Source organism: Suricata suricatta, chromosome 13 (assembly GCF_006229205.1).
Source record: "Suricata suricatta isolate VVHF042 chromosome 13, meerkat_22Aug2017_6uvM2_HiC, whole genome shotgun sequence".
In the NCBI taxonomy this organism is placed as follows: domain Eukaryota; kingdom Metazoa; phylum Chordata; class Mammalia; order Carnivora; family Herpestidae; genus Suricata; species Suricata suricatta.
Genome location: NC_043712.1, coordinates 18,719,653 through 18,746,760, shown reverse-complemented (window position 1 = coordinate 18,746,760; position 27,108 = coordinate 18,719,653). Strand labels below are relative to the sequence as shown.

At 45.5% G+C, this 27,108-nt stretch overlaps 1 protein-coding gene and 2 long non-coding RNA genes across 9 annotated transcripts; 1 reads left to right on the top strand and 2 right to left on the bottom strand.

Moving 5' to 3' along the window:
* On the bottom strand, positions 1–2,435 carry LOC115276650. Of its 2 annotated transcripts, XR_003902041.1 has the most exons (4): positions 2,154–2,435; positions 1,338–1,571; positions 954–1,112; positions 1–306 (listed from the first exon to the last, which is right to left on the bottom strand). It is a non-coding gene; the product is annotated as an uncharacterized LOC115276650 (long non-coding RNA). The 2 variants fall into 2 exon arrangements; XR_003902040.1 differs by lacking the exon at positions 1,338–1,571 and having other exon boundaries at positions 2,154–2,422.
* Positions 2,436–5,729: 3,294 nt separating this feature from the next.
* On the bottom strand, positions 5,730–16,006 carry TEX48 (testis expressed 48). 6 transcript variants are annotated; one of them, XM_029921118.1, is made up of 5 exons: positions 15,923–16,006; positions 11,981–12,094; positions 9,151–9,227; positions 7,537–7,665; positions 5,730–6,185 (listed from the first exon to the last, which is right to left on the bottom strand). In XM_029921118.1, the coding sequence occupies exons 2-5, from the start codon at positions 12,031–12,033 to the stop codon at positions 6,082–6,084; spliced, it is 363 nt and encodes a 120-aa protein (XP_029776978.1). In that variant the 5' UTR covers positions 12,034–12,094; positions 15,923–16,006; the 3' UTR covers positions 5,730–6,081. The 6 variants fall into 6 exon arrangements, with proteins under 6 accessions (XP_029776978.1, XP_029776976.1, XP_029776977.1 ...); XM_029921116.1 differs by lacking the exon at positions 15,923–16,006 and adding an exon at positions 14,527–14,752 and having other exon boundaries at positions 9,147–9,273; XM_029921117.1 differs by lacking the exon at positions 15,923–16,006 and adding an exon at positions 12,221–12,305 and having other exon boundaries at positions 9,147–9,273.
* An 84-nt stretch (positions 16,007–16,090) lies between these two features.
* On the top strand, positions 16,091–26,955 carry LOC115277013. The gene is made up of 2 exons (XR_003902164.1): positions 16,091–16,437; positions 26,497–26,955. It is a non-coding gene; the product is annotated as an uncharacterized LOC115277013 (long non-coding RNA).
* The last annotated feature ends 153 nt before the right edge of the window (positions 26,956–27,108 follow it).

Sequence of the window (27,108 nt, the reverse complement as noted above, 5' to 3'; positions counted from 1 at the left end):
TGTGATGCAACCAAGGACTTTAATTGGAGGCAGCTCTTCCCATCGTGGCTAGAGCGACTCTTGTTGGTGGCACAGAAATGGCTCAGATGTTTCCTCCTCCTCCCCGGGAGTTTCTGAATCCATCTTCATAGCTCCTGCTCACCACCCTCTTCCTCCCGGAGACACTCAGGCAGGCACACATCGTGGGGGCTGCCGACTAGAATGCTCAGGGTCTCCCAGTAGTGTATGTTTCTAGCACCCAAATATTGGCAGGGTGGTGTGGGTGTCTCTTCTTCAAACCATGTGTGCAAGAATCCATGTTCAGATCTGGAAGAGTGAAGGAAAATGTTGGTCCTCGGTAAAGGCTTTGAATTACTCGTGAATAAATGGTCTTGGTCACATCCCACGTGGGGACTGCTCGTGTTATTAAATGGCTTGAAAACAATTCTGCTGGCTTGAGCTAAAAATAATCCCTAAGTGGGTCAGGCAGTCAAGATTCTGCAGTTTACTTGTTACGTCAGCAAAGCCTTGCTGATCCTGACCGGAACACATACACAGCTACCGCCTCCCCAGCGTCTTCTCCGCATGGGGCCATGTTCTAGGCGCTTGCGTATGCTACCGCTTTTCCTATTCCTAATAACCTGGGAAGTAGGTAACGTGCTATCATTATCCCCCTTTTGTAAAGAAGGACGCTGAAGCTCAGAGAGGTTCTGCAACGTGCTCCAGCTTCGTAAGTGGCTGAGGCAGAATTTGACTGGCATGCAGGACGCTAGCCAGTGATCTTAACTAATATCTGGTATCTAATAAATAATATAGTCACTAGGCTAAGTCGTTACAGGCTTGGGTAACTAGTCTCACACCCCCGAAAGTCTGGAAGAAATCGGAGGTGTCCCAACAGAGGGAGGCTGGGAAGACTGCAGTCCAGAGAGGTGACTCCAATATTCTTGCCAACTACACCCGCGCCTGGGACCTACTGCAGGATCGTGGCTGGTGCCTCCGGGATGTTCTCGGACTACGTGAGTCAACAGTGGAAGAGGGCTCCTCGTTGGCCTGGCAGCAGCAACAGAAGATGTTCGACGCCATGTTCGGGTGGACCGTGGGAAGAGGAAAGGGCACTTGGGGGGTGTCTGGCTCTGCAGCCCCATCCCAGAGGCCCATTGTTATTTAAGCGGTGAGTCACCCTACCCTGGGCCAGCCTCTCCCAAGGCGTCACGCCCCTTTCTCTCCCACATCTCCCGTAGCTCCCTGTGGCCGGCATGTCCAGGCCCACAGGGGCCTAGCTCTGACCAGTTCGTCTTCTGTTCAAAGTTCTCTTACCCATGGGAAGGAGTTGGGGCCTCTACCCTGCCCATCTTTACCTGCAGGGGCACCTTGTTGAATCAGCAGATCAGCTGATAACATAGCTCAACATTTCTGTGTGGTTTTGGGTTCATCTGTCTCTGGACCTCGGCTCCCATCTAACAGGTAGCAGTTGGGCTGTGCCGTTCCTCCAAGGATACTTCCAGATCCGATGACTCAAGATGGTACATCCTTATCTTTCTTATTCCCAAACTTCTTTCTCTTTTCCAAGCCTCACTCCTGTTCTCATTTCCCTGTGGCCAAAGCCCTGCTCTGGGAATTTCCATCATGGCGGCTGTATTCCCTCACTGACACACTGGGTTGCTTCCAGGGTGTTGGCCTTGGGCACTGGCTTCCCACCCCTCCCGGCCACTGCTGTGTCTCACCTGCATCATTGTAATGACCTTCTAACTGGCCTAACTCTTATGATGTAAATTACATAATGTCACACCTCTGCTCAGTCTCCCAGCGCCCTATGATGCAGAATAAAAGCCAGACTCTTTCACTGGGCGTCCCCTGAAAAATCCATAACCTCAGCACTCCCTTCGCCCATCTCCCCTGCTGCTGTCTCCCCCTGCCCTCCCCTTCACTCTGTTCCAGCTGCACAGAACCCGGCTGGCCTTTCCTCCCGGGATGCTCTTCCCTGGAGGTTCACGGGACTCCTCCCTCCCCTCCTTCAAGGCTTTGTGTGAAGGTCAGCTTATCTTGGGAGGCCTTCTCCTCCTATTTAGGCCTCTCCCCCTCTATATATTTCTCCCTATTTATTCCCTCTACCACTCAATTCCTCAGTTTACAGGCTCATCCCTCCCCCAGCCCTCTCCCTTCCCCCATCCTACCTTGTTCTTCTCCAGAGCCCTTGTCTCAGAGAGCACACCCCGGATTTATTTGCACGCACGCTCTTTGTGGACCGCACAGCCTCTTCGGTTCACTGCTGGGTCCCCAGTGCCGGGTGCAGAGGGGGAAGTTAATGAACAGTGGTGGGATGGCTGAGGCACCTGTGCTCTGTTGAGCTTTGGTCTGGGATATGAGCAGATGCTGTCATCGCCCCCAGGGGTGAGATGGGCCACTGTTCCAGGGACGTGATGGCTGGCGAGACACTGTCAGCTTCAGCCACTGTCCCGCTGACTGATGGCTTCAAGAACGACGGGCAGGTTTGCCTTTGGCTGCCGGCTGCTGGGGCCACCTGCCTTCCCCACCCTTTTCAACTCAAACCTGTTTCTTTTCCTCTCATGTCCTCTATTTTGGGATCAGGTCCCACTATTCACTTTGGGTCTGGAGTCAGAGATGGGGACCCCCTTCCCCGCCTGGCCTTGCCTCCCCTTGGCTCCACATTCAGCCGTTCATCATACCTCGTAAACACCTCCTCGGTCGCCTGCCACCCTCCACTCCCGGCCCTTGGCTGGACCCCCGTGGCCACACTCCCTGCTGGCCCCTGGCTCCCCACCAGCTGATCTGCCTGCAGTCCCTTCACCACCCGGTGCCTTGAACCCTCCGCCGCTCCCCGTTGGACTGCTTGGTAGAGTGGCCCCGCCAGCCTTGCGGGCCTCATCCCACCCTCCCCCGCCTCTGGCCTTGCCTATTGCCCTCCGGCTGCAGGAGCTGCCAGCAGCGCCCCAAACTTGCTCTCATTCTGTTGTCACCCTGCTTATGCACAAAGCGGTTCCCCCACCTCCACACTCTCACTCCCTCACCTTTCCCACTAGAGACCCGGCTCAAGGACTGCTCCCTCTGGGAAGCCATGTCTTACACCCGGGAGGAATCGGGCCTCTAGTGGCCCCGCAGACCCCTGGGCCTCCCTGAGTCACGGCCAGTGCCGGTCATTGCATAGCATCTGCCTAACCCCATCATGGGTGCTCAATAAACACGTGCAGAAGGGGCAATGTTCTCACAGCCTGCTTATTTGCCTTTGAGAGTCTAGACGTCAATCTCTGTTGTAAAACACTTGTTTGGCATGCTTTTATTGAGGACTGCCATTGCCAGACACTAGGTGAGGGACTTGGCAGTGAACTTGAGAGGGATTCCCGCTCTCAAGGGGGCAGGGATGGGTCCAATTCACCTTTGACCCCAGCGGTGAGCACAGGATGGGTTCTCTCTCAATGTCACCGAGTAAATACACACACCCTCTCTATTGGACAATAATGGACACAATAGTATCCCGATGCTCCCTTCCACGAGCAGGTGTTTAATTCCCTGCTCATAGAAGTGGATAGAAGCATCCTGATTCTGTACTTCCCTCCTTCTCGCTGCTGACTTCAACCTTGGAAATGAACAGGGCAAGAGAAACAGCCACGGGGTCAAGGACGCTGACCTTCTTGGGCAGGTCCTTGAACATCTCTGAGCTCAGTTAACTTTTCAGATGGTGGAGCTGCGCCCCAGAAAGGTCACAGCCAGGTCTCACTGTCAAAGGAGCAGCCAGGATCGTAACACAGTTTTGTCTGGTGCCCAAGCCTCTGCTGTCCAGGGCCTCCCCCTACAGGCCCTTCTAGGGGCAGAGAGCTGTGCAGAAACACCTTCTGTTCCTTGGAGACTTGATAGCAGGTGATTTTTAAATGGAAAGACCCCCCTGAAGCTTGGTAGAGCAGTGTAGCAATTAAGAGCATTCTTTGTTATGACTTAGATAACTTAGGATGTAATTCTTGCTGCACCTTGCTGTGTTATTTAGAGCAGTTTAAAGTCTGTGAACCTGTTTTTCTATCTGTAAAATGGGGATCGTAAAACCTACCCCAGAATGTTGTGTGACAACTGGTTGGCATAAAGATGTGAAGTGCTTGGCCCAGCGTCTGGCATATGGCAAATGCTTTCAAACGTGACTGAAGGGAATGTAGGAGAGATGCTGGCCGGGGAGAGGGGGATGCGGTATTTCTTGCACTACCAGTGCCCGCCTCTAGATGGAGGCAGGAGCCAAAGAAAAGGTTCTTGGGTTATGCCCGGTGGGCTGTGAGCCTCAGGTCTCCGGTGACCCACAGCACTTAGACCAGGGCAATAAAGACCAAATGAGGTCAAACAGGAAGGCTTCTGGGGCTGGAGGAGCACTTGGAGGGTCAATCAGCACAGGTGGGAGGGCTGGGGCCCAGAGACAGAAACTGTGGGGTCAAGGCAAATTAGGGGTGGCGTCTACAGCTTACAGCAAAGGTGTCCAGGCATGATGGAGACACTGTCCTATTAAACACAAAAAAACCCCGTCCTTAAGTCTCACTTTTGAGTCTCACTCACCTGTAGCTGGTAGAGAAGAGAGGAGGCCGTGATGTCACAGAGCCAGGGAACTAGGGAATGTTGGGGGCAAAAGGGTTTGACTGGACCACGTGTCAGGGCGGAGGGGGGAGGTCTACTGACCCTTTCTCCAGGGGTCTGTCCTTCCCTCTGTGATGATTCCATACTCTCCACCATGCCCATCAGATTGGCTGGGGTGGTGCTGCCTCATGCATCTCTTATCCTTCTAATTTTTTTAAAAAAATTTATTTATTATTGAGAAACAGAGCATGAGCAGGGAAGGGGCAGAGAGAGGGGGAGACAGAATCCAAAACAGGGTCTAGGCTCTGAGCTGTCAGCACAGAGCCCGACGCAGGGCTCAAACGCACAAATGTGAGATCATGACCTGAGCTGAAGTCGGAGGCTTAACCAACTGAGCCACCCAGATGCCCTAATGCCTCTTATCCTTCTTGGAATAGGATGCTAGCTGGGCATGTTCTTCTGAGAGGGGGTGTTTCCTAGACACTTAAACTAGTGAGTGAAAGTTTGATGAGCCATGGGCTGTTCAGAGTCTCTCCCCATATGACTTACTCATTCCAAGGGGGAAAATAGTAATTTGCAGTGGAGAAGCCTGGCAGCAAATACCACCTTAACCAAGCAATCTAAGTTACTGTCACCAATGGTAGGACCTACCTACATCACGTGTCCCCAGATATGATGCACTGGGGAGGATACAGCGTTGCTTTGCTGGTGTTCCTGCCTCCCCCCCCCCACAATGCCAAACTGGAATCATAAGATAAACACAAACTGAGGGACACCTTATAAGACAATTGTGCCTGTACATTTCAGAAATGGGGAGCTCATAAAGATAAAGACAGAAGATACAGACAGAACTGTTCCAGATTCGATCCTGCACTTGGCAAGAAAGCAGCGGGAAGACATTTTTGGGACAATTCAAGCTCATAGTATATCAATATTGAATTTCTTGTTTTTGGTTAACTGGCCTGAAGTTGTGGAAGAGAATATCCTTGTTTTTAGGAAGTATTTAGGGGTCATGGGTCAAAATGGTCCAGAAAACACAGGAAGAGAGAGGAAATGATAGAGCAAATGGGGGAGATGCAAACAATTGTTGAATCTGGGTAAAAAGGTAACTAGGAGTTCTTTGTTCTGTAACTTTTCAGTAAGTTCAAGATGGCTTCAAAATGAAAAAGAAAAGCTACCAGTAAAGTTTAGATTTTTTTGCTTGTTTGTTTTGGGTTTGGGATACAGGATAACATTGAAAAACAGGGAGGCATTTGGAAGAGGTGCTTCCTGTAAGAAGGAGGGGAAGAGAGGAGAGACGCAGTCCTGTGACGCCACCAAGGGCTTTAATTGGAAGCAACTCTCCCCACAGTGGCTTTTTCAGGAGCTTGAGGGGCTCTGCTGGTGGCCTAGAGGTGGCTCAGACATCTTCTCCTCCTCTGGGGGGAGTTTCTGAATCCGTCTTCATGGCCCCTGCCCACCACGCTCTTCCGCCTGGAGACACTGGCGGTGCGCAGTGTCGGAGCCCCGTGTGGGGGCTGCGGTCTAGAAGGGTCAGGGTCTCCCAATGTGGCACCGCTGGAAGAGCCAGTGGTCCCAGGAGTAGCGGTGTAGGTTTCTCTTGTAAAAACCTCTCTGGGAAACGTGAGTATTCAGTTCTGCAAGCAGAAAGGAACATGTTAGGACGCGGGGCAGAACCTTGGCACAGAGCTTGGGTGCAGAGCCCTGCCCCCTCCAGCCCTGACCGTGGCCGGGTTCTGGAATACCGTGGGAGCCACGCGGCCCCCCAGGCCGTGACCTTCCAAAGTCCTTTGTGGCAGGGCCAAGTCAATAGGTTCTGTGTTTGTGTTTCATCCGTGGGTCAGTGGCGGTCGGGGGACTTGCAAGGAGCCTGGAAAGTCAGAGAATGGGGCCCAATCTGGTTCTAACACTAACCTTACTTCCTGGGTGGGCTTTTAGAAAGTCCTTTTCCCCTTGTGGGCTTCAGTTTTCTCTATACAATGAGAGGTAGTTTTTTAAAAAAATTTCTTTTTCCTTAACCTTTATTTTTGAGAGAGAGAGAGAGCATGAGTGAGCATGTGAGCAAGGGAGGGGAAGAGAGAGGGACAGAGGATCTGAAGCAGGCTCTAAGCTGTCAGCATAGAGCCCAACATGGGGCTTGAACTCACGAACCATGAGATCCTGATCAGAGCCGAAGTCAGACCAGATGCTCAGCTAACTGAGCCACCCAGGTGCCCCAAGAGAGATGGGTTTTTAAACTGTTCTGTGGAGCCCTTTGGGGGTGAGGAGGTGAGAAGGAGGGGGTGGGGCCCCACCCTCGATATTAAATGCAGCACGACCCCTTCGGTCTTTTATAGCAATTGAACTTTGTATGAGACCAGGAGGGTGTAGCTGTTTTTGAGAATCCTGAACTGTCTGGGCTGGGCTGGTCCTCAGCTCTTAGCAGTGGCCTCACAGGGTGCCTGTGAGCTAAGCGAGGTCACCCGGGCAGGGTGGGTGGCCGGCCAGCAACATGGCGGCATCTCTTCTTGATGGACTGAACTTCTATCCTTCTTCGGTGACCCCGAGGCATTTCACCCCCAGCTGAACTACACTCAGCCTACAGCATTTTCTGGCCTTGTTTACTTGCCATGCACCTGCTGGGGTTTGGGGGAACACAGCTGTCCTCCTGGGATGTGCAGGCTAGTGGTCAAAGCAGACACGAGAGCACCAGCCGCACAAAGCAGACGTGTGAGACAAGGCCCCAAGAGCTTGGAAGGGAAGCATGGCTGTGTGTTCTTCCTCCCAGAGCTGCTGCTCCTCTTGTAACTCCCAGCTCGGTGGGTCCTGCAGGCTGATCGGACTCCTGGACTCGCTCCAGTGTGTTCTAGAATATGTCTGAAGCCTCCTGGAGGGGATGGTCCTGTCTCTCCTATCACCACACTTAGTTCAGCTCAAAGATCAACGGAGTTTGGTCATCAGGACACTGGGGCTTCCTGGTCGGTGTTAGGACCCCAATTTGGAACTCACCTTCATACTCACTGTTGCTGGTGGTGGAAGCTCTCTTTTCTGGGAGGATCAGAGCTTGTCCCAAAGGCAAGCGGGAGGCTTCATTAGCAGGATTCGAATTCTTGCTGTCCATCTCCTCCTTCTGCAAACCTGGTGGTGATAATTCCTCAAAGTCAGGTGGGGAGCCTCTGGGGAAGGGACGGAAGTGAACGTACGTTGCTAACCTTGACTTAGTGCACGGGAGTCAGTGGTGGTTGTCATGGGGTTGGGGACCACCGGGATCTCCCTCCTCCAGTCTTCCCCGTGCTCCCTCTCATAAGCACATGCTGGGGTCAGACTATGTATTCCTTTTAAAACACAAAATTTACCTTTCCCCCCTGTTAATGTTAATGCATATCCATTACAGACAAAGCTAGGAAAGATTGAAGAATATGAAGTAGAAATAGAAATGACCCAATAGAAATGACTCCTGGGCCCTCAGATATAATCACAGTTCTGGTCTTATGCACACATTTATACCGCCCATCATATCCTGTATGTCATGTATGCATTTCCCTTTTTTTCAGCCACGTTATAAACATTTTTCTCAGGCCACTAAATTTTAAGAAATGATGGCTGTATAAGATTCTATTTTGCAGATGATCCAAGAGTTATTTAATGAACATTCTGATGTTGGACTTTTAAATTGTTTTCACTACTATAAATATTATTATGGTGAACATTGCTGTATTTAAGGCTTTGTTTTTACAGAACTTGAAATTCTTTTTTTAATGTTTATTTATTTATTTTGAGAGCGAGCACACGCTTGTGAGTGGGTGGAGGAGCAGAGAGAGAGAAAATCCCGAGGAGGTTCGATGCACATTGCAGAGCCTGATGTGGGTTTTGATCTCAAGGACCATGAGATCATGACCTGAGTGGAAATCGAGTTGGATGCTTAACCGACTGAGCCACCCAGGCACCCCATAATGCTAAATTCTTAAAAGTATAGCATCGGAGTCTGTCAACAGACTGAACTGTGTTCTGTAATAAATATCTCTGCCCTCTCCTAGCTACCTAAGTACAGCAAACTGCTCCCCACCCATGCCTCTGTTCTCAGCTACAAAATGATGTGTCCATTTTGGATAATCATGTCCCCTTCTTAGAGTTACAGTAGGGATCAGATAATATCGCTTTTCTCCAGTGTCAGCTCTGAAACGGAAGGGGACTTATCTGATCACAGCAAGGTCCCTAGTGCCTAGACAGTGCCTTGTAAGTAATAGGGGCTCAGTCATTACCATTATTATTATCCTGGGGAAAGGGGTCAGCATTTTTAAGGTCCTCGGTTTTTATTGTGAAATTATTTCCTGGGGGAGTATTTTAAAGACCCTCACTAAGGATTTCCTGGAAAAATACACCATGAGAATTTATCCCACTGTTGGACGGCTCTGTCTCCTGATGGGGCTGTTCCAGACACCTGACCGGCCTCCCTCTCTGTTGCCCATTGGTTTGAGTTAGGAAACCACCCAGTCCCCACCTAATTTTAGGTTGGAAACATCACTCAAAAGCTGAAGGAAATCTGAGGGCATCACAGCAGAAGGGGGGTGAGAAAACTGAGGTGTAGAGAGGCCAGGTGGGATGTTTTTGTCCGGTACCTACTGCAGGTGGAAGACTGATGCTCCTGGGGCTGACTGGGGACCTTGGCGTCATCCGTGGCCTGGGGCTCCTCACAGTATCTGCAGCATAAACAGAAGATCTTCGAGGCCAAGTTTTGGTGGGCTGCTGTAAGAGGTGAAGGAACGGGGCCATGATTTCTGGGATCTGAACTCCAGATGCGCACTGGAAATTCGCCATGAAGGGGTCATACCAGGTCAGCCTCTCCCAAGAGATAATAGTCTTCCTCCCGCCCAACTCTTGCATAGCTCCCCATGGCCAGCAGATCCAGGCCCTTCTGCCTAGTCTTTCCTCTTTTAAAATTATTTTCCCCATTCTGTGCACAGTGTCCTTACCCATGGAGAAGAGTTGAAGCCTTTACTGTACCAGCTTTGCCTGTAGGGGCACCTTGTTGAGTCAGCTAATCTTGAATTTGAACCCAACGCAAGACTGGGGAAGGCTGTTTCCTAAATAAACATAAGACTGGGTGGAAAGCACTAGGGCTCTGTCTGTATTCCCACTCTAGAGATGACCCCCTACCGTAACATCCAGGTTCATGCACAGGGGTCTGCTCGCGTTTTAGGTCAATTTGTGTTCAGCTCCACTTCTGCATCCATGCTCTTGGGAAGACTCCTTAACTTTCTTGAACCTCACTTTTTTAATGCTTTATTTCTTTTTGAGACAGAGAGAGAGCATGAGTGGAATAGGGGCAGAGAGACAGGGAGACAGAGTCTGAAGCAGGTTCCAGATGATGCACTGCCTACATGCAGAAGTAAAAGTTAAATATATGAGAAGTCACCCCTGTGAAAAGTCACAATAAGTGCCCAGTCAATGCTCATTCCATTTCCCTGCCCTTCCCTTCATGTGGCTCATTGGCTCCAAAGTACTCCAGCTGGCCTGGGTCCCAGGGAAAAACATGGCAATGAAACACAGTGTTGCAGGTTTAAGTCCTGGTCCTGCCTTGCTGACTGGCTGTGGGTAAATCCACATGCATCTCTGTGTCTCAGGAGCGTCATCAATAATAACAGGAAGTTAGGCTAGATGATAATCTTTAAGGATCTTTCTAGTTCGATGGCTCCAAATTACAAAGCCTTGGTTTAGTCACAAATTGCTTTGTCTCCGAATATTTCCCATTCTCACTTGCCTTTCTGTGGCACTTTCCTTTTATGGAATTTTTTTTCAACATTGCCACCAGGCCTTTCTTTCTTTCATTAAAGAATTTTTTTTTACGTTTATTTATTTTTGAGAGACAGAGAGAGACAGAGCATGAGCAGGGGAGGAACAGAGAGAAAGACACAGAATCCGAAGCAGGCTCCAGTCTCTGAGCTGTTAGCACGGAGCCCGACATGGGGCTCGAACCTACAAACTGCGAGGTCATGACCTGAGCTGAAGTCAGATGCCCAACCTACTGAGCTCCCCAGGTGCCCCAAGGAAATTCTTATCGGTATTGGCTGATGTCCCTCACAAGAACCAATTCTCTATGTGAGCTGCCACACTCTTGGGCATTCGCTTCTCACTGTGTCTACTTCTATCCCCCTACTCCCCCACCCTGGTCCAAGCTGCCATTATGTCTTGCCTAAATCAGAACAATAGCCTCTGAAGTGATCAAGATCTTTGTTTCTTTGACCCTAGACCCCTTCAATTAATACAAAATCTTTAACTTCCGGATATACACTAATTGATACAGAACAATTTATTTATTGTGGCTGGATAACATCCAACAGCCAAGACACATACAAATACCTCCATTCTGTGGGCTCCTTGGACCAAAGGGGTGTTCCCTGGGTCCATGTAGCCCCCATCTCCAATAGTCTTTTGGGTTTTCTGCCCAGTGAGTTTTTCAACATGATTTGAGCTCTGATGTATTTCCTTGAGCTCTCTTTAATGAATTTATTTTATCTTCTTAGAATTTATGAACAGATAGAAATTTACAATCCACAACCACATTAAGGTACCACCTCACACCAGTTAAAGTGGCTAAAACGAAGAGATGCTGCTGAGGATATGGAGAAACTGGAACCCTCTTGCGCTGTTGGTGAAAATGTAACTGGTGCAGTTGCTCTGAAAAAGTGTGGACGTTCCTCAAAAAATTAAAAATAGAATTATTCTACAATACAGCAATAGCACTACTAGGAATTTATCCAAAAAATGCAAGAATGCTGATTCGAAGGGGCACATGGACCCCAATGTTTATATTAGTTCCATCAACAATAGCCAAAGTATGGAAAGAGCCCAAATGTCCATCAACTGATAAATGGATAAAAATACATACATGTGTATACACACACACACACACACACACACACACACACACACACACACACACAATGGAATATTACTCAGCAATGAAGAAGAATGAAGTCTTGCCAAATCTTTTCAACAACATGGGTGGAACTGGAGGGTATTATGCAAAGTGAAATAAGTCAGTCAGAGAAAGACAGATAATCATATGTTTTCATTCCTATGTGGAATTTGAGAAACTTAACAGAAGACAATAGGGGAAGGGAAGGAAAAATAAGATACAGAGAGGGAGGCAAACCATAAGAGACTCTTAAATACAGGGAACAAACTTAGGGTTGATGAGAATGGGGGGTGGGGGTGGGGGAAATGGGTGATGGGCATTGAGGAAGGCACCTGTTGGGATGAGCACTGGGTGTCGTATGTAAGTATGACTCACAGGAATCTATTCCTGAAGCCAAGGCTACACTGTATGTCAGCTAACTTGACAATAAATAAAAAAAATTAAAAATTAAAAAAGAGAAATTTATTTAGGGCAATGAGGTATGTTTAGGAGATGCACCATTTAGCAAGTATGCTTGCCATTAATATACTTAACTCTTCCGCTGTTTGCTTTCGTTTCAATTTCCTTCTTATAAATTCTTGCCTCATGGGATTTTGCTTTATTCCAGTTTGCTTCCTGTATGTTGAATGTGTAGGGGGGGGGTGTTTCCTAAGGAAGGAGTGAAAGCAGAGGTGTGATGAGCCCTCCCCACAGGTCAGCCCCAAGGACCAACCATCAGAGGTCTGTTAGGTGGTGATCAATTGGTGTAAAACTCCACCTCGGGTCCCTCCACACCTTCATGAGCACATGTTCTGTCTCGTTAATGAAATGAAAGTAGCTAATGTCACTTTACTCAGCCCTATATTCTGGAGTCGGTGATTTCCAGGTTGTTGATCAGAGAGCCTCTTTTAAGCTCTGTGAGGCCACGGAATTCAAGACACCACGAAAACTGTGGTCGACGGTAGTGTAATCTCTGCTGTTTGTCATGGTCTCCTGTACTGTAAAGTTGCTGCCTTTCCCTGAAAACAATGACAGAGAGAACAGCAGCAACTCCTGCTTCATATAGATGCCCCAAAACGCGTGCTTTCATGTGTGTGCTTATGTTAATAGATGAAAAGGTTTAACCAGAGGACTTGGAATTACGGGCACTAGGGGCAAACCTTTAACGTCAAAAGTAAGAGATTTAAGAGGGACTCTAGAAAAGAGAGAAGACAAAAACACCACTTACTGAGCAGAGAGCATCTCTGATTGGTATGTTCTGGCCTCAGAAAGAAAGAAAGGAAGGGAAAAAAAGACGTACTCCCACTCAGACCTTCTGAAACCTACTTTCTTTACATCTCTTTTTCTCTCTCCACCCAGGTTTATCGTTACCACCCACTTACACTCTTTCTATTCCTTCCCTTGACTGCTTAAATAAATTCCCTTCACTTCTGTAGAAAAGAACAGTCAACACTGCACAATATCCCCGGAAAACTCCTGTACCAGGAGGTGGATCCAGAGAGGCTGAATTCAAACCCTGTGTGAGAGTTGATTTGAGGGCATATAGGATCACCCCAAATTTCAGAATGACAGAAAGCTGCTGTGCAACTCCGGATTCTGTTAGTTATCCTGCCACTTACTCTTGCATCTGTACCAATCAGTTCATGTAATGGTTGACCTTCAGTGATGAGGGAAAATATTTAAGAGCAGCATAATGGAAAAGACCAGAAGATCTAAATAACCCCCCTATCCAGAAGTCAAAAAACTGGACTTGCGAAGAAAAATAGTAAAGGTACCCCAAAAAACTATTTCAAAAGCCTTTCTCTCAAGAATAGATTGGGCAAAGATCCAAAATTGCAAACTAAACCAAGGTGAATTACTAGGACACTTTAATAGGCTTCAGGACACTTTCAAAGATCATTCTAGGGCAGACCAACAGCTACAGTAGAGAGAGACTTTTCTTCTCTCTTTGGGAAAGTCTCAGACCTGAAATAGGGGACTTAGATAAACTAAATCAGAAGGCGAAATGCCAACTTAGCTCTCTTGATCATTTTCAAAAAGTTCCAGAAAATTAACCAGAAATGGGGCACCTGGGTGGCTCAGTAGGTTAAGCGTCCAACTTTGGCTCAGGTGATGATCTCATGGTTCATGAGTTCAAGCCCTGCATCAGAGCTTGGAGCCTTTTTCAGATTCTGCATCTCTCTCTCTCTCTGCCCCTCCCCTACTCATGCTTGGTCTCTCTCTCTCTGAAAAATAAATAAACACTAAAAAAAAATTTTTTTTAATTAACCAGAAATGGCCTCTTGGAGAAACCAACTGAGTCCTGAAATAAGAGCAAGATCAAAACTCTTCTCTCCATCAATAATATAGAGCCTGTTGATAAGGAGCCTAGTGTTTATGTAAGCAGAAAACCCTGGGAAGAACTCATGTTCCATAATGGCAGAGGGACAGCTGTCCAAGTCTGTCCAGGGATGCCACTCTGAGGAGATCTTAGCCTCAACACGTTCCTGTCCTTCCTCTAAACTCTCAAGGGGAATTGTTGATAAATACAGACAGACGATACCGCTGGTTGACATGATCTGTTTCTTATGTGGAAATCCCCAACACCCTCAGCGCACTGTGTCCTCTTACATGCCATTGGCAACAAAGAAACCTTTGATGGACTATCCATACCCATAGATGGACCTATTCTGAGGGCATTGTGGTCTCTGAGGGGCTGGACAATGCAAGGTGCTCATTTTCTCTCATCTTGGCTGACATAGTAAGTTAAACAATACAGCCCATGCCGTGGAGCACAATCAACCAATGAAAATTCCTTAGCTCAAGTAATTGTGGGTAATAGAACACCTGTGGATTTTAGTTTGGCTAATCAGGGAAAGTAAGTGGCTTTGCTAGCACTTCATGGCGTACCTGGATTAATACCGCAGGTGAGGTTTCTAAGCCCAAAGAAAAGGCGACCTGGCTGTCTAAACTATACACGGAGGATCACTTGGAATTTCTTTTATTGGTCATGCTAAGGAAATTGTGGATCACGATTCTGGAATGCCTTCCAGATCCTTCTTTTAATTAATCTATGTATTTTATCTAATAATTAAAGTCTTTTCATTATTAGTTTGCCTCACAGTCATTTACTGGCTGCAGTCCAGAGAGTCAAATGATTTTATGCGGCCACTGGTCCAACGTATAGCTCCACGGATGATTCAAAGACAAAACCAAAAGACATCAGGCTGGCTAGCGCTCAAAGTGAACACCAGATCTCTGTAGGTGGGAAGGTGAACTGTGTCTTCAAGGAAAGTGGACAACAGCGGTGGAAATCTGTACAGTCCCTGAGGGTTTCACCTACAGCTTTGGTTGAGAGAGGACCAAAAAAGGGGAGGCTGAGAATAAAAAAGAAGTTCCCAGTCTCCTAAGTAAAGACTGATTGCTCTGTAACCATAGTAACAGGTAATCCCCAGAACCTGTTTTAAAGTCATTTAATCTTTTAGCAAAACTCCATGACCATTCTCCCCAAAGTAAGAGACACACAATAGTAGGGACACTTTCTGCAGCTCATGGTCTGCCATTTCCAAGCACTCCTGCCTTTGAAATGCCACCTTGCATGAAGTCAACACCCTCCTGCACCTGTTCTAATATTAGTTCTTAGCTTTGTTCTGAGACTGTCAGAAAAGCATAATTCTCCCTTGTTTAACCAGAAATAAATTCAGTTTTTGTTTCACACATTGAGTGGGGGTCACTTTGTCGGCAGCAGCTCATATATATACAAATAGCCTGGAGATCATTTCATGTTAACTGTTCACAAGCGGCTGAAATGTAGGTTTGTATGAATCTAGTGACAGTGCTTTCTGTATCTTTACTCCAGCCAGCAAGTTCATGAGAAAGAGAGGGGAGTAGAAAAACGCTTTCTCCTTTGAGTCTTGGTAGCAAAGTGTTGAACTTATGAGCCCTTTTCAGAAATGGAAAGCCTCTTAAGGGAGGCAGTGACAGGCACAGTCTTTGGGCGATAACACTTAAAGATCCACGACTTAGTAAGGCTATGAAATTTAGAAGAATTTAACTCCCTTGAGCCTCAGGTTTCATATCTGTAAAATGGGGATGACAATGATAGCATCTACCCTAAAAGGTGGTTGTGGGGATTAAATAATGATGGAAAGTGCTTAGCACAGCTGCCTGGCACATTGCCAAAGCTCCACCAACGTAAATGCTGATGCGGAAAAACCTGTTAAATTGATTCTGCCTGGGGCGGGGAGTGCGGGGTTTCTTGCACTACCAGTGCCCGCCTCTAGATGGAGGCAGGAGCCAAAGAAAAGGCTCTTGGGTTATGCCCAGTGGGCTGTGAGCCTCAGGTCTCCAATCCCCCACAGCACTTGGACAAGAACAAGAAAGACCCAGTGAGGTCAAACAGGAAGACTTATGGAGCTGGAGGAGCCCTTAGGGGTCAGTCAGCACAGGTGGGGGCCTGGGGCCCAGAAACAGAAACGGTGGGGTCAAGGCAAATTAGGGGTGGCGTCTGCAGCTTACAGCAAAGGTGTCCAGGCGTGATGGAGACATTGTCCCTTTAAGTACAGAAAAAAGACCCCGTCCTGCTCTGAGGTCTAACCTTTGAGGCTCACTCACCTGTAGCTGGTAGAGAAGAGAGGAGGCTGTGATGTCACAGAGCCAGAGAACCGGGGAATGTTGGGGGTTTGACTGGAGGAGGGGGGAGGTCTCCTGGCCCATTCTCCAGTGGTCTGTCCACGATGCCATGCTCTCTGCCGTGACATCCATTGGGTCACTGGAACAGAAGTCCTGATGTCTCCTGCGGAAGCATCTTGAGGAAGGCTGAGCTGGAAAGGTGCAGAACAGCACCGGATGGTAAAGACCCGCATCCGCATTCTGTCTCTGAGCACCAGCTGGGCACTAACCTTGGGCAAATGGACTTCACCTCTCGCTTTTCTCCTCTGAAAAATGGAAATAAGGCTAATTACAAGTCCTACATATACTTTTAGGATGAAGTGACCTCAGGTAGACAAGACATTTAACGTGGTGCTTACAAGGTAGGGTAAGCATTCAAGAAATAGTTGTTGATAATGTGCAAAAATGAAGTGACATCTTCCCAATCTATCTTCCAGATAAAAGGGGAATTGCTTTATATTTGTGTTCTCACAAAATATCTCACTTTAGGGGACGTTTCTTCAATTCCTTTATTTAGGACAACCAGGCACTATTTGGGGAAGCCAAATTAGGTTAGAAGGTTCTTCATCAGTGCTCTCTCTGGATGTGTATAGAGGTCACCTGATACACAGGGAACAGAAGAAAGCAAAGACATTCTACACAGTTTTGCAGTCATGGAGTCAGTGGGTAGGGGCTCAGATGGCCGTGTGTGTGTGTGTTGTGTGTGTGTGTGTGTGACCTTACCATCCTAAGTATTTGATGGTGGCCAAACAGTCTTTTAAACTATTGATATTTATTGTTAATCACAGTTTATTAACTGTTTTTATTTATAAAGCAATATATGTAAGTGGCAATGTTGAAGTTTCTCATCTCCTGGGGAGATTCCTCTGAGGTGTCTTTGAAATGTAAGAATGCCCTGGGGACTAACTAAATTAGAATCTTCTTAGTGGAGCCGGGGCTTCAGGATTTTTACAAAGCTGCCTGGACAATTCTTGTGTATAAACAAGACTGAGAACCACAGAATTACACGATGGAGATCTCACATTATAACCTTTAAGGAACTGGTTCTCAGCTCCGCCTGCCCTGGGAGTCACCAGAAGAACTTTAAATAACTCCAGTCCAGGCCAGGAAAATCACCATTTTTGGGCATTGCTAGTTTTTTTTTTTCTAATGTTTATTTATTTTTGAGAGAGAGAGAGAGCGAGCGAGCAAGCAGGAGAAGGGCAGAGAGGTGAATCTGAAGCAGGCTCCAGGCTCTGAGCTGTCAGCACAGAGCCCGACATGGGGCTTGAGCCCACGAACTGTGAGATCATGACCTGGGCCAAAATCAGTCGCTTAACTGACTGAGCCCCCCAGGCACCCCTGGGCACTGATAGTTTTTAAAGCTCCCCAGGTAATCCCACCAATTAAAAACATTGAGATATAATTGACATATCACGTTGTGTAAGTTTGAAGTGTACAAGGCGGTACTGTGATACATTTGTATTTTATTATATGATTAGTAGCCTTAGCAAACGCCTTTCTCACATCACACAATTATCGTTTCTTTTTTGTGTTGAGAGCAATGAAGATCTAGTCTTTTAGCAACTTGGAAGTTTATAATACAGTGTGACTTTAACTCTCATTCTGTGGTGAGAACCACCGACCTACAGAGCAAATTTTGAAAAACCTAAATGTTCTCTATGTTTTATGAGTGGTTCCTTTTAGCTTTTTAGGGGCAGCATCATATATGGATTCCAAAGTACTATTTTTCAAATAACTTCGAAAGTGAGATTAATGTACTTTGAAAAGCTGAGTAGGTGAAAGCTGATGTTACATATGTCTGTGAAGGATTTAAATGGAATTTAGAAAGTGGAAGAATGAGGAAAACAATTATTTCCAAATTAATGTATTTTATATAATATCCTATTGTAAACACATACCATACTGGCTCTCTATGAATAGAGCTTGCTTTTATATATATATATATATATATATATATATATATATATATACACATATATATATATAAATTTATTTTTTGAGAGAGACAGAGTGAGAGCATGTGAGTGAGGAAGAGGCAGAGAGCGAGAGTGTGAGTGAGTGAGAGAGAGAGAGAGAGAGAGAGAGAGAGAATCTTAAGTAGGCTCCTCGCTGAGAAAGGAACCAGCCCATCTATTGTGAGATCATGACCTGAGCCAAAATCAAGAATCAGATGCTCAATTGACTGAGCCACCCAGGCGCCCCTAGAGCTTGGTTATTTCACTCCTAGCACTGAACATTTATATATGTAAGTTGGCAAAAATACTGTAAAAACTCTGCACGAGAAATTGAGGAATTGTCTTCTGTTTGGGGTGATTTACCGTTAAGGATATATGGTATCATTGCTTCCTTCCCCTTGGGTCTTGGGTAGGAGACTAGTCAGCAGACTCCTGTACTAATTTTTGGTCCAGGCAGAGACTAATGAAATCTTGAACTAAGGTGCCCTGACAGGGTGGACTTTGAATCAGGTGATTCCACAGCTCACAGTCAAAAGAGTCAGACCGCAGGGGTGAGAAGCCTGCCTTCTTTCTTAGCTTGCTCTACGACCTTGGCCGTACCTATTAGCCCCTCAAATCCTCACTTCCTTACCTTTAACGTGGAATGATTTCAAAAGTAATAGAATTGATGCAAGGAATAAACTTGGCCATGGACACTGCAAATGGAGCGGAGAGAAGAAGCCTACAGGAAATGTTGCCTTATTGTTTTCATTACCATCACTGTTATTGACATTGAGAGGGAAGAAGGAGGAGCATAGGCTGATGCCTTCGTGTTTAACTTCCCGTCTGTGGATGTGAAATGAGAGAATTCAGGAAGAGAAGCACATGTTGGATGAGAACAGATTCAGGCTTTTAAGAACTTCAGTTTGGAAATCATTACACATTCATAGGACGTTGTAAAGAAATGTGCAGAGTGGCCCAGTGAACCCTTCCCCCAGACTTTCCCAGTGTTAACACCTTGCATCACAAATAATATCTCACGGGGAGATCACTATCATTACAAGCCAAAGAGTGTATTCAAAGCACACTGGCTATGCATGTCCTTGCGCATGTGTGCACATGTGCAGAGCTGTGTGTAAGTTACACACATCTGTGGTTCATGTCACTGCACCACAATCAAGACACTTAACTACCGTCACCATAAGGCTCTTGTGTATTACTCTTTACTGTCACGCCCACCCTCTCTTCCTACCCTCCTACCCCCTGGAAACCACTAATCCTTCTCCATTTCTATAATTGTGTCATTTCATGAATGTTACATAAATGGAAACATGCAGGATGTATGTATCTTTTCGAGGTTGCTGCTTTTTCCTCACTCAGCATAGTTTCTTTGAGGTTTATCCAAGTTACAGTGTATATTAGTAGTTTATTCCTTGTAATCGCTGAGTCATAATCCATGGTATGGACGGACCACAATGTGTTGAAGCATCCACCCACTGAAAAACATTTAAATAGTTTCTCGTCTTTATTACAAACAAAGCGACTACGAATGCTTCAGTACTAGTTTCCAAGTGAGAATAAGTTTTCATTTGTGTGGGATAAATGCCCAAGACTGCAATTGCTGGATTGTATGGTAAATCCATTTTTCGTTCTGAAAGAAAGTGCCGAATTATTTTCCAGAGTGACTGTCCCATTTTTCATTCCTGTCAGCGAAGTATGAGAGAGCCTATTTTTCTGCATCTCCTCCAGTAGGTTTTCCTTCCCCCATTTTTTCTTTTAGCCATTTAACTAGGTGTGTTCTGGTATCTCATTGTGATGTGAATGTGCCTTTCCTAATGGCTAATGATATGGGATATCTCTTAATGCATTTATTAGTTATCCCTATGTCTTCCTTTGTAAAATATCTCTGTGCTTTTTGCCCATTTTCTATTAGGATTGGTTTTTTCTATTTGAATTGTTTTTTTAATTCAGTTTTTTAAAATGATGGCTTTATTTTTTAGATATAATTCATATACCACAAAATTCACACTTTTAGAAAATTCAGTAGTTTTTTGTTTGTTTGTTTGTTTTTTGTTGTTTTTTTGAGAGACAGAGAGAGCATGAGCAGGGGAGGGTCAGAGAGAGAGGGAAACACAGAATCTGAAAACAGGCTCCAGGCTCTGAGCTGTCAGCACAGAGCCTGACACGGGGCTTGAACCCACAAACCGTGAGATCATGACCTGAGCCGAAGCCGGATGCTTAACCAACTGAGCCACCAGGCGCCCCATAAAACTCAGTAGTTTTTAGTATATTCATAGAGTCGTGCCGCTATCACTACTGTCTAAGTCCTGAATGTTTCAGTCACCCCCAAAGGAAACTCTGTACCCATCAGGCATTGCTCTCTATTCCCCTTCTTTCCAGCCCCAGGCAACTCCTAGTCTACTTTCTATGTCTATGGATTTGCTATCCTTGACATTTCATATATATGGAATCTCATAACATGTAGCCTTCCAAGTCTGGGTTCTTTCACTTACCATAGCCTTTCCAAGATTTGCCCATATCATAAGATACATTGGTCCTTCATTTCTTTTGTCAAATAATGTTCCATTATACGAATATATCACATTTTATCTATCCATCTGTTGATGGGAATTTGGGTTGTTTCCACTGTTTGACTCTATGAATAATGCCACCAGAAATATTTGTGTGCAAGTCTTTTAATCAGCATGTTATCATTTTTCTTGGGTATCTATATACCTGGAAGTGAAATTCCTGAGTCATACAGTAACTCTATAGTTAGCATTTTGAGAAATTGCCAACCTGTTTCCAGAGTGTCTGTATTGTTTTACAGTGCTTTCAGCAACACATGAGAGTTCCATTCACTTTGACGGCTCTTGCTATTGTCTGTGTTTTGTTTTAGCCACCCCGGTGGCCATGAAGTAGTGTCTCATGATGGCTTTGATTTGTGTTTTCCTAAAGGCTAATGATGTTGGACATCTTTTCATGCTTCTATTGGGCATTTATATATCTTGTTTGGAGGAATGTCTATTAAAAGCCTTTTCCCATTTAAAAATTGGATTGAGTTTTAAGAGTTCTTTACATATTCTTGCTATCAGACCATTAGGAGATAGATGATTTGTAAATATTTCTCACATGACGTTGATTGTCTTTTCACTTTCTGGGTAGTGTCCTTTGAAGCACAAAAGGTTTTAGTTTTAATGAAGTTCAATTTAATTATTTTTTTCTTTGATTGCTCGTGTTTTTGATGTCATATCTAATAAACCAGCCCCAGAGCCCAAGGTCATGAGGACTTACTCCTATATTTTCTTCTAAGAGTCATATGGTTTTAATTCTTACACATAGGTCTTTAATCCATTTTGAGTTTTTTTGTATCTGGTGTGAGGTAAGGGTCCAACTTCATTGTTTTACATGCAGATAACCAGTGATCCCAACACCTTTTGCTGAAAAGACTGTTCTTTGCCCTTTGAATGGTCTTGGCACTCTTGCTGAGAATCAGTTCACCAGAAGTGCAGAAACTTAAATTTACTTCTTTCATTCTTTTTTTTAAATGTTTATTTATTTTGAGAGAGAGAAAGAGAGCATGTGTACAAACACACACAAGCAGGGGAGGAGCAAAGAGATAGAGAGGGAGAGAGAGAATCCCAAGCAAGCTTTGCACTGATAGTGGGCTCTGCCAGACGTGGGGCTCAATCTCATGAACTGTGAGACCATGACCTGAGCCAAAACCAAGTCAGATGCTTCACCAATTGAGCACCCAGGCACCCCAAGATCTCCTTACATATACAAAGTACTATCCACATGAGAATCAAGATGGAGATTACTCGCTTCACTTTCTTTTAAATCTAATTCTGTTTGAATAGAGCTCTGATCATTTAGAGACCTCATGATGTTTGCTAGGTGTGAGCATTACCACTATGTTTTCCCAAAATGTGGGGCACAGCCTGCTGGCAGGAAGTAGGATGATGTGAGGTTGAGCCCGGACATGACATTATGCAGCACTGAATCTCATCATGAGAGAGGATCTCTCTTTAGTTTCCTTGTATTTGTAGTCATTATTATTGAGGCATAATTGACAAGTAGCACTATATTAGTTCCAGGTGTGCAATATAATGATTTGATATTTGTATGCACTGTATATTACCCCAATGTCTAATTATCATCTATCACCATAAGTAGTTACAAAAATGTTTTTGTGTGTGATAAGAGCTTTTAAGATTCACTCTCTTAGCCACTGTTGAATATGCAATACAGTGTTAGTAATCCCAATAAGCATGTCATACATGGTGTCCCCTGACTTCTTTATAACTGGAACTTCGTACCTCTTGACATCCCCCCACCATTTTGCAAGCCCCCTGTCTCCCTCACCTCTGGCAATCTGTTCTTTGTGCTTGTGAGGTTGTTTTGTTTATTTGCCTGTTTTGATTGGTTTGTTTTGTTTTTTAGTTTCCACATATAAGAGAAATCATACCTTTGTCAGCTTTTCAATTACATAAAAGGACAGGCGTCAGGAGATACCTGTCCCATGAGGCCTACAAACAGTTGATGATCTTCTCCCCCCGCTGCCTTTTTTTAAAGTTTATTTATTTATTTTGAGAGAGAGAGAGCATGGGGGAGAAGCAGAGAGAGAGAGAGAAGAGAGAGGGAGAGAGAGAATCCCAAGCAGGCTCCGCACCATCAGTGTGGAACCCAATGTGAGGCTTGAACCCACTAAATCTGAGATCATGACCTGAACCAAAGCTGGATGTTTAACCAACTGAACCACCAAGGGTCCCCCTCATATCTCTTTATAACAAACAGAAAATAGCCTGCAGGCTCAAAATCCTTGGCAGACGACAGCATCAGACCAGAGTTGAATCACCTCACTTTGTTTCTATTATATTTATTTTTGTTTGAATTTTCCACTTAAGGTAGTGATTATACATTTGTTTTAGTGTAAAAGAATAAGATGGCTTAAAGAAAAAGATCAAGGAAATGATAGTAGACATAAGAGGTGGAGAGTCACAATGATGTGTGAAAACATGGAGTTTAGGAAATACGGGTTTGTTGTATGACAAGAGATAATGTGACCTATATAATAAATGTTATGGAGTAAATCCAGGTTTCACTTCTCCAAAGCTTGGAGAACAACATCCTTTTCAATGTGAATTCCTCTCTTGTCCACACATTTTGAGCTGGAAATTTGCTTTGTTCTTTCAAAGGATTTGGCCTTCTCAATTTCCAGGAATCCTAACCCCTGGACCCCCTTCAAAGCCCCAAGGTGATTGTCACAACTAAAACCCTTTGGTGCCTCTTACACAATCGATACCCAAGAACCCTTTGGAAAAATCTTCTGTAAATTCACATTCTAAAAATAGGCTTGAGTGTTGGATTGCTTCTAAATAAAAACATATTTTTCGATTACATTGGAGACAAAGAAAAAAAATTTCCAGTATCAGTTTGAGACTTGTGGGAAAATGAAGAGAAGAAGAGTTTCACTGTTCTCGGGGAAGGTTTTGGTATTGAGATTTTGTCACGCTGGCTGACTTCTGAGTGTGGGGGGGGCGTGGTGTTGGGGAGGAAGGAAGGGTAAGGACCGTCACCAGTCATTTAATATACCACTTATTACTCAGATCTGACACCAAGTGCAAAAGCTGCAGCAGGAAGGCAGAGCCTGCATCACTGTACGTGCTGGGGTTCAAGGGATCGTCTCTGAAATTCTACGGTTTCTCTGAGTCATTCCTGAATCATCTCTTTATTACAGTGAAACTTCACGGTGGCATCATTGGTTGTGGTGCAGAGCCAGAGGGCTTCATTCTGGGTCTCTTGGGGTAGCAGCTGAGAGGACCTAACTTCTGAAGAGGTGGCGCATGCCCCTGGCTAGTCTCTGTCACCTAGGACGGCTGTGCAGACAACTTCTCAGGAACTCCTGGTGGGCAATCCCTCTTGAGGCTGGAGTTGTGTTCTTCCTCTCTCCTCCTGCAGGAGAGTGGGTAGAGACAAAGGAGCCATGGGTAGCGTAGGGTAGCATGTAATGCAGACAGAGCACGGGCTTCCCCCATTCCTTCCAAGATGTTTTCCCCTTAACACCAAGTCATCTGGGAGGTCCACGGCCCCATAGATTACTCACCCTTAGGTGAATTCACACTTCTGCTTTTCCCACTCGGGGCAAGTCACTTCCCTTTTTTGTGCCTAATTTGCTCATGTCTAAAATGGTGTCCACCGTTCCCGTCTTGCCCAGGGCATGAAGAAGTGGTGTGGATGAAGTTGTTGGTCACACTGTCCACTGTGTGGTGGATTTTGGAAGGAAATCTGTGCCTTCCCTGAGGTCACACCAGGCTGCCTGTTTGTGGCCACCCACATCTGTGCTCCCTTTTGTGAACTTTTATGCACACAGAGCTCCATCATTTTACCTGACACAGAAGGGGATGGGGTAAGTAGATTGTATGATAAATAGGCAAGCTTTTGGTCTCTGAACAGCAATACCATTTATTATATCTGCTTCTAGTGCACGCAGATCCCAGCACAGGGCTGCATATGCATGGAAGGTGGCACATCCATATAACAGGGCTTGGGTAAGGATCTGTATTTATTGTTGCTTTGCTACTTGAAAGATGTCAACAGAGGGGATGTAAGGAGACTTACTCTCACATAGTGCTGAACTCTATGTGGACAGCAAAAAGGCAAACACCTGATTCCTTCAGAAAAAACAATTTTTTTTTAAAGAGATTCAAGGTTCTCAAGTCAGTAGATTTTCTCCACTGGTGTATCCCCATCTGTTCTTCCAGTATTTTCTTTGTCTGCTAATAGACAAAGTAGCACCATTAGAAGTAATGGTGCATTGGGGCGCTTGGGTTGCAGTCGGTTAAGCGTGAGGATTTGGCTCAGGTCATGATCTCACAGTCCGTGAGTTCGAGCCCCATGTTGGGCTCTGTGCTGACAGCTAGCTCGGAGCCTGGAGCCTGCTTCGGACTCTGTGTCTCCCTCTCTCTCTGCCCCTCCTCCACTTGCTCTCTGTCTCTGTCTCTCAAAATAAAACAAAGACATAAATAAATTAAAAAAAAAAGAAGTAACGGTGCATCCATACGTAACATACTGGAACTTTTCTATTTCCGTCTTGTGACCCCCTGAATGTGCTTCATCAGTGGTCTCAGTGAAGGTGCTCTTTGTGGAGGAAGGTTTGAGACCAACCACAGTCTGCACCCTTCCTAAAAAGGGTGCCTTATAAGTGATTCCCAAGACAGTTTGTTAACTCCCTGGGGATATGGAAGAGATGATTTCTTAAGACTGTTCTGAGGTACCAACAATATGAGACAATATAAGACACATCTTCTGGTTTTGGTCAAAGGTGCTGGAACCCCACAGGAGAGCTCATGGGCTTCTCCCACAGAAGCCAATTTGACACGGGGTGGGTTGGAGCCCACCTTGCGACCACCTTGCCCAAATATAGGCAAGAATCATTTCATGGGGAGTCAGTATAATGACTGATTTGTGAGTCTTAACTATGTTCCAGATAGTGTACTCAGTGCTCTGTTCTACCTAGGATGAAATCCCAGCTCAGCCCTGTGTGGGCTATATGACCTTGGACATGTTATGCAGCTTCTCTGAGCTTCAATGTCCGTCCTTACTAATGGGATCATAACACCTCTCTGAGTTTTTTAAGGATTCTTTAAGATATTGAACTCAAAGTTCTGGGTGAACACTCAATCCTCGAATGTTGCACTTTGTTTTTGTTATTCAGACATTTTATACAACATTCAGGGCGGCTGTGCATTATGTGGCAGGTAGAACATTCTGCTGGTGCCAGTGCCATTTTTGAATCTTTTTTTTTTCCTCCCAAGAGGAGAGATGAATACCTGAATCTCAAAGTAAGAGGATTTCTGAGTTGGAAATTAAATGAGTCAGATTTATAAAACTTTGGTTGCAAATCCAGTAACCATGATTTCCAGATAGATAAAGGCAAAGCTGTTGATCTAGGCATTTTTTGAAAGAAGCTGTTCTCAGGTATATTAGATGGAAGACACTTTTCCTATATAAAATTTGAAAGCCTTGAGCTATTGTCCCAGCCCACGAGGGGGTAGGCTGGTTCATCACAGAACTGTAGTGCCGTAGACCTTAATTAGACTCTGAGCAAAGGTTTCTTCCCTCTATAAAGTGTACATACAGGCTATATAATTGATGGTGGTAAGTTAAAATGTGCTTTTCTCCAAACAAGGCCACGTAAACATTGCCAGTCTGGATTGTGAGCTGACTGCTTCCTTCTTATATCTTTTTGGGCCATAAGCTTCCTTGTACTGGGTCCACGGTACAGAGCAGCAGAGTTAGATCTTTGTTCTGTGACCATTTCTAGGCGCCTGAAGGTTATAGCTCAGGTCAGACTGAGAAGCTTCCGGGCCCCCAAGACAGCCACTTCTATATACCTTGAAGAGCAGCAATGAGAGAGCTTAGCTAGCTCTCTCTCTGTATCTGACATAGGTTTGTGCATCACATTTGTCTTTTTTGTTCCAGAAATGCTTCCAGACCGAAGGGGAAGTGTCACCTGGGTGTATCTCTGCCAGGATCTGATGGAAGGCCAACCCTTTCAGAATCTTCACTCTATGATTTTGGAAAGGGAAGAGCCAGAAGGGACTTGAGGGGCTATGAGACCTACTCTCTCCCTTGACCCATTAGGTTGGGATGCTGAGGCCCAAAGAGGCGGCTATGAGACTAAGTTCCGGCCAATGAGGTACAAGCAGTAGTGTCCTATGTGACTTCTAGAAACATCCTTTCATTTCTTTTCCATCCTGCTGGCTGGATGTGGAGGTGATGGCTGGAGCTTGAGCAGCTCTCATGGATGATGAGGGGAAAGCCATTTTGAAAACAGTAGAGCATCAAGATAATGGCCCTGGACCCCTGGCTTTGCAGAACATTATGCAACCCCTAGAATGTTTCATCCGTGAGAGAATAAAGCCATGTGTTTAACAGCTATTATCTTTTAAAAAATTATTTTGTCAAGTGCACCAGGACCTTGTCTTTAATGGCATTCCACTACCTCTTTTTGCCTTCAGATCAGTTTCCTTGTGGTTAAGAGGACAGAGAGTAGGGCTTGGCAGTTCTGCTAGGGGATGGGGCACAAGGTCC

Bases quoted from the DNA above. Each gene is read 5' to 3' on its own strand.
- TEX48 (XM_029921116.1), bottom strand. The intron at 9,274-11,980 runs GTTAAGTATATT...CACCTCTTACAG, and splicing joins CGAAAGCAAACAGCGGAAGA to CAGCCCACCAAAACTTGGCC. The intron at 7,666-9,146 runs GTACCGGACAAA...TATCACCACCAG, and splicing joins CAGTCTTCCACCTGCAGTAG to GTTTGCAGAAGGAGGAGATG.